Source organism: Myotis davidii, unplaced genomic scaffold, assembly GCF_000327345.1.
Source record: "Myotis davidii unplaced genomic scaffold, ASM32734v1 scaffold1277, whole genome shotgun sequence".
Classification (NCBI taxonomy): domain Eukaryota; kingdom Metazoa; phylum Chordata; class Mammalia; order Chiroptera; family Vespertilionidae; genus Myotis; species Myotis davidii.
Genome location: NW_006290682.1, coordinates 3,035,807 through 3,041,208, shown reverse-complemented (window position 1 = coordinate 3,041,208; position 5,402 = coordinate 3,035,807). Strand labels below are relative to the sequence as shown.

The 5,402-nt window shown below is 56.9% G+C and overlaps 1 protein-coding gene across 1 annotated transcript in view; it reads left to right on the top strand.

Moving 5' to 3' along the window:
- The window catches only part of TBL1X (transducin (beta)-like 1X-linked), a 29,398-nt gene extending 24,094 nt beyond the window's left edge, over nucleotides 1–5,304 (top strand). The window contains exons 14-17 of the mRNA XM_015563961.1: nucleotides 1,012–1,177; nucleotides 2,757–2,858; nucleotides 3,465–4,458; nucleotides 4,846–5,304. Coding sequence (XP_015419447.1) covers nucleotides 1,012–1,177; nucleotides 2,757–2,858; nucleotides 3,465–3,491 — 295 coding nt within the window. The 3' untranslated portion in view covers nucleotides 3,492–4,458; nucleotides 4,846–5,304. The remainder of the gene's footprint in view (nucleotides 1–1,011; nucleotides 1,178–2,756; nucleotides 2,859–3,464; nucleotides 4,459–4,845) is intronic.
- Nucleotides 5,305–5,402: the final 98 nt, after the last annotated feature.

The window sequence follows — 5,402 nt, the reverse complement described above, 5'->3', positions numbered from 1 at the left end:
CCCGAGGGGTCCCAGACTGTGAGAGGGCACAGGTTGGGCTGTGAGACACACACAAACACACACACACACACACACACACACACACACACCCACCAGTGCACAAATTTATTTTTGTGCACCGGGCTTCTGGTCTTCTATATAATAGAAGAATATGCAAATTAGCCAGGACACCATAACGTCACGACCAGACAGCAGGGACCTGAGACTGCATGGCACCTGGCCCAGGTGAGGGACCTCAGGCCACACCCCTCACTTAGTGGGGCTTGATGGGGGACCTCAGGCCACGCCCCCTGCCTCAGCTCTGGGTCAGGAGACCTCAGGTCGCACCCCCCGCCCCGGCTCTGGGCTGGTAAACCTCAGGTCACACCCCGCCCGGCAGGGCCCCCCCCCCCGCCCTGTGGCGGGGCCAGGGGAGCTGAGAGTGAGCGGGGGGGCCTGAGGCTGCATCCCCTGCCTGGCACCAGACCAGGGGACTTGCGGTTGCGCCCCCCCTCCAGTGGGGCTTGACGGGGGACCTGAGGCTGCAGCCCCCACCCAGCAGGGCTTGATGGGGGACCTGAGGCTGCGTCCCCCATCCAGAGGGGCTTGACGGGGGTGGGGCCAGCCAGGTCTGAGTCTCCTGCGTTTTCAAAGCGCGTGCGGTTGGTGGGCAGGGACTTGACTCTAGGTCCCATGGCGTGCTCCAGACTCTGACAGGAGGGAGATTTGCATATACATTTTGGTAATTTTCTTTCATCTCTGACACTTCTATTATAGAGAAAGGGAATTAAAATATTTCCTCTAACTAATTCCCTTTTAATGTGCACGAATTTTGTGCACTGGGCCACTAGTTGTTTTATAACAATGGCTTTGCTGTTCGTGCATCTGAGTCACATTTCGCCATGACGAAGCATCCCTGTTATTGTCTCTGGAAACGTAAAAGCGACACAAGGAAAACGTGATGCATGTGCGCCTTGGGGAGGTGGGAGAAAGTCCCGAGTGCCTGCGGTGACGTTTCCTCCCTCCTCCTAGCGCTTCGTTCGACTCCACGGTCCGGCTGTGGGACGTGGAGCGCGGCGTGTGCGTCCACACCCTCACCAAACACCAGGAACCTGTCTACAGTGTCGCGTTCAGCCCCGACGGCAAGTACCTGGCCAGCGGCTCCTTCGACAAGTGCGTGCACATCTGGAACACTCAGGTAATCCCTCGGACCTTTCTCAGAGGCATGCCCAATGTCAAGTTTCGGTGACTCAGGCTCGAGACATCCTCTGGGGAGTTTGTGCTGGGGAGTGAGTCACCTGCCTCATGCTTTTCTGGAAGATGGGAAAACCGTAACCCAGTCCCCCTGTCGCCAGAGATGCTGCTCCCAGGGTACTAAGGTTGGGGGAACAGGTGTCATTACATTTGAGCTTCCCAGTGGGTCAGCCAAGGGGCGGGGCCAGCCCTGACCTCCGGGCCACATCGTGTAGCAAATCGGAGGGTGCAAAGGAATATCTGTTTGCTTTGTGGTGCCGTTTTGATTTTCCTAATGAAAATAGTGTATGTTTCCATAGGAAAGGATATGTCATATTGGGTTGTGCTATTGGCAGAACTCAAAGGAGACAGCATTTGAGTAAATGCAGTAGCGTGGGCATCCCTGGGTAAGAGGTTCTGAATATAAAAGTGGAGGTGGGTGGCGCTCTGTGGACTGAAGGGTCCCGAGTTCGATTCCCAGTCAGAGCACATACCTGGGTTGTGGGCTGGATCCCCAGTAGGGGGCGTGCAGGAGGCAGCTGATCCATGATTCTCTCTCATCATGGATGTTTCTCTCTCTCCCTCTCTTCCTCTCTGAAATCAATAAAAATAAAAAATAAATAAATTTTAAAGAAGAGTGGACGTGGGTGAGAGGTAGGGTAGGGACTGTTATGTTGCGCAGTCAGCTCTCGGTTCTCCTGCCGATGGAGGAGAAATGGTCGGAGCCGTTGCAAAAGGCCAGCCATCTCTTCCTCTGTGACCTCGGGTGGATTGCATGGCCACCCTTCACCTCTTGTAATCCAGCCTGCCTTGGGGTTCCCTGTGGCTGGTTTGACATTGCAGTACATTTGCATTGAGCCCATGCCCCCTTGTGGCAAGGGCTGGGAGTGCATGAGGCAAGTGAACTAGCTGCCATGGGCAGGGTGTCCACTGAGACCGCAGGCTTCCCAGTGTCTGCCTCACCCGAGCTCCATGCTCTTGGAGAGGGAGAGGTGAGGGGGGACCCTCCGCGGAGCCGGCTGCTGCTAAGCCCCACAACCCAGACAGGCCACGCAGAAAACACACGTTCCAGGAATACAGTGCCTCTTCATAGAAACAGTGCTGGGTGGATTTGTAAAGTGACATCATAGGAAAATGACATGAGGGCCCAGTCAGCATGGCTCAGTGGTTGAGTGTCAACTATGAGCCGGGAGGTCACGGTTGGATTCACAATCAGGGCACACGCCTGGGTTGCGGGCTTGAACCTCCCCAGTAGGGGGTGTGCAGGAGGCAGCTGATCCATGTTCCTCTCTCATCATGGATTTTTCTATCCCTCTTCTCCCTTCCTCTCTGAAATCAATAAAAGTATATTTAAAAAAGAAAAAAAATAGGTACCGCCCAAGGTCTAAACCTCATACATTATGTCACTCCTTTTTGCCTAGATCTCAAACCTCTTTGATCCTCAGTGAGAGGATGCCCGCTAAATACAACCACGTGGATGCGCTGTGGCCTTGCTCCCGCCCCATCCTGCCCCCTTAGCTCCTGACGGCTGCTTTGCTTTGCAGAGTGGGAGCCTGGTCCACAGCTACCGAGGCACTGGTGGCATCTTCGAGGTCTGCTGGAACGCCCGAGGGGACAAAGTGGGCGCCAGTGCATCCGACGGCTCCGTAAGCAGCACCCCCGGTGTGCTGGGGGTGGGGGGCGCGGGGCGGAAAGGAGACACGCCCGGCAGCCGATACCCAGGGCCCAGGCTGAGCACCTGGTTCCTGTCTCCGACCCTGGATGGTGCCCCAGCCTGGACCCTCTGCTGACAAAAGGGTCTCCTGGGTCCAGGGCCCTGTGGTGATCCCCTGAAGCAGGGGGCGGCGGGAGGGTTGCCGAGGGTCGGGGTAGCCCACTCGTGTTCCCCAAGGCCATGAGCTCAGGCTTGACTGGTCATCGGCCCTGCCACTTGGTGTCTGGGCCGTACCATGGCCACTGCCTCTGTATTAGTCCCCAGGATGGTCAAAGGCTCAGTCACTAGGCAGTTGTTACAGTTTCTCTGAATGTTCAGAACGCTGTGCCAATAGAACTCTATTTATAAAACAGTTGGGCGGGCCTGATTTGATCCGTGGGCTGTACAATATAATTTGTCCACCGGGCTCTGTTTCCTTCCATACAAGTAACATTTCCTGGCCATGTTACTTGCCGTAACTTCCACAAAGTAACTTTTCCGTTCCCTTTTTCACAATAACTGTTCCAGCCACAGTCACCGGCTCTCTGCCTCCCCACAGGTGTGCGTGTTAGATCTGCGGAAGTGACCGCAGTGTCCCGGGAAAGAGAAGAGAAGTCATGGACCAGCAGTGGTGGGCACGGGGGCCTTGGTGCCCCAGAGACTCGATCCTGCAGCTGCGAGACTGCGCGGGCGTGGCACGTGGGCATGACCTTGGAGCCAGCCCCTCCCGGCCACGCCCGGAGCCTGTATTCCGTAGTCCTCACCGAAACCTTTCACACAGTTGTATCGGAGGGCAGCCTGACGCCACCGGCCGGATGGTGCGCGCAGACGGCTCTGATGCCGGCCACGGCCGGGGGGAAGCTGTGCCAACAAGAAGAGAAAGAAAACTGCGGTGATCACCCGAAAGCTCCCCACCCCCCACCCCCACCCCCGCGGGCTGCGTGGTTCCCTCACGATGGGGACACCGCGGTTGGCTCGCAGAGGAGATTCCAAGACCAGCCTGTGCGGCGGGAATGCGCGCCTCCGTGACCCTGACTCGTCCGTGCCCCACAACCTCCGTTGTCCCGACGGCTTTGCTGGGCCTTCCGTCCACGATGGGGCTGGTTTCGCCTTCTTCCCGTCCCTGTCCTTGCCCGTCCCCACCTTTGTCCTCCCTTCCGTGTCTGGATTTGCTGTAGATGTGGCCTTGGGGACACGTGGCAAAATCTTTGTCGACCGCTTTCTCGCTCCTCCCCTCTGCTGCCTCGCCCCCCTCCCCTCCCCTCCCCTCCATCCCTTTGTCATAGATGTTTCCAATGCATCGTAGGTCTCGAGGGCACTTTCCACGCAAAATAAGTGCTTTATGTAGGAAGGCAGGGCAGGGGGGCTTTTTACAGGAGAAAAAAAAAAGACTTATAAGAGAGAGCCCGGAGTATTTTTGGAAAAAAGAAAAGATATTTTTATGTTGAAACGATTTTAAAATCCTACAATGGCCATCAGATAGAGAGCTTTGTGCGGTTTCCTATTTTAAACTATTCCGGGGAGCGGTTCCGTGGCCTCGGGCCACGTGGCAGGTGGGAGGGCACCAGCCAGGTGGCGGGTGGGAGGGCACCAGTGGGGGACAGATCCGAGGACGCCGCGGGGTTCCCTCGGCGGAGGGACACCCCGCTCTTGACGCTATCCCTTTGTCATAGATGTTTCCAATGCATCGTAGGTCTCGAGGGCACTTTCCACGCAAAATAAGTGCTTTATGTAGGAAGGCAGGGCAGGGGGGCTTTTTACAGGAGAAAAAAAAAAGACTTATAAGAGAGAGCCCGGAGTATTTTTGGAAAAAAGAAAAGATATTTTTATGTTGAAACGATTTTAAAATCCTACAATGGCCATCAGATAGAGAGCTTTGTGCGGTTTCCTATTTTAAACTATTCCGGGGAGCGGTTCCGTGGCCTCGGGCCACGTGGCAGGTGGGAGGGCACCAGTGGGGGACAGATCCGAGGACGCCGCGGGGTTCCCTCGGCGGAGGGACACCCCGCTCTTGACGCGGGGCAGCCCCGGGGTCCCCGGACTCTGCCTGTGTGGCCGCAGGAGGGGAATGAAGGCGGGTGCGCTGTGACCTCGGGAGCGAGTCCCCAACCAGATGGCATTGAAGCCATTGACACAGAAGGCGCTGCTCCGAGTCGCCTGTAGGTGGCACCACCTGGTTCCCGGGACGGCCATTGCGGGGCTAGCACGGCTGACCCCACGGCGCTGGGTCTCCCTGGTCCGAGGTGATCGGGGAGGGAGGCCCCGCGGGTGAACCACAGGTGGAACGTCACCGTCACCTCCGTCTCCATCCCTTCTTTCTCCGCCAATTGCGCGTTTCCTTTTCTAATCATGAGTCTTTTTAAAGTTTTTAAAAAATTAAACCTGGCTTTGTGTTCCCACGGGAGTTTCCTGTCCTTGCTGAGGTAGCCCTTGCACTGGCAGCCCCGCCGCCGAGCCGGTTTTGCAGGGGGCAGTGCGAGAGGGGCCGTCCTGTGCT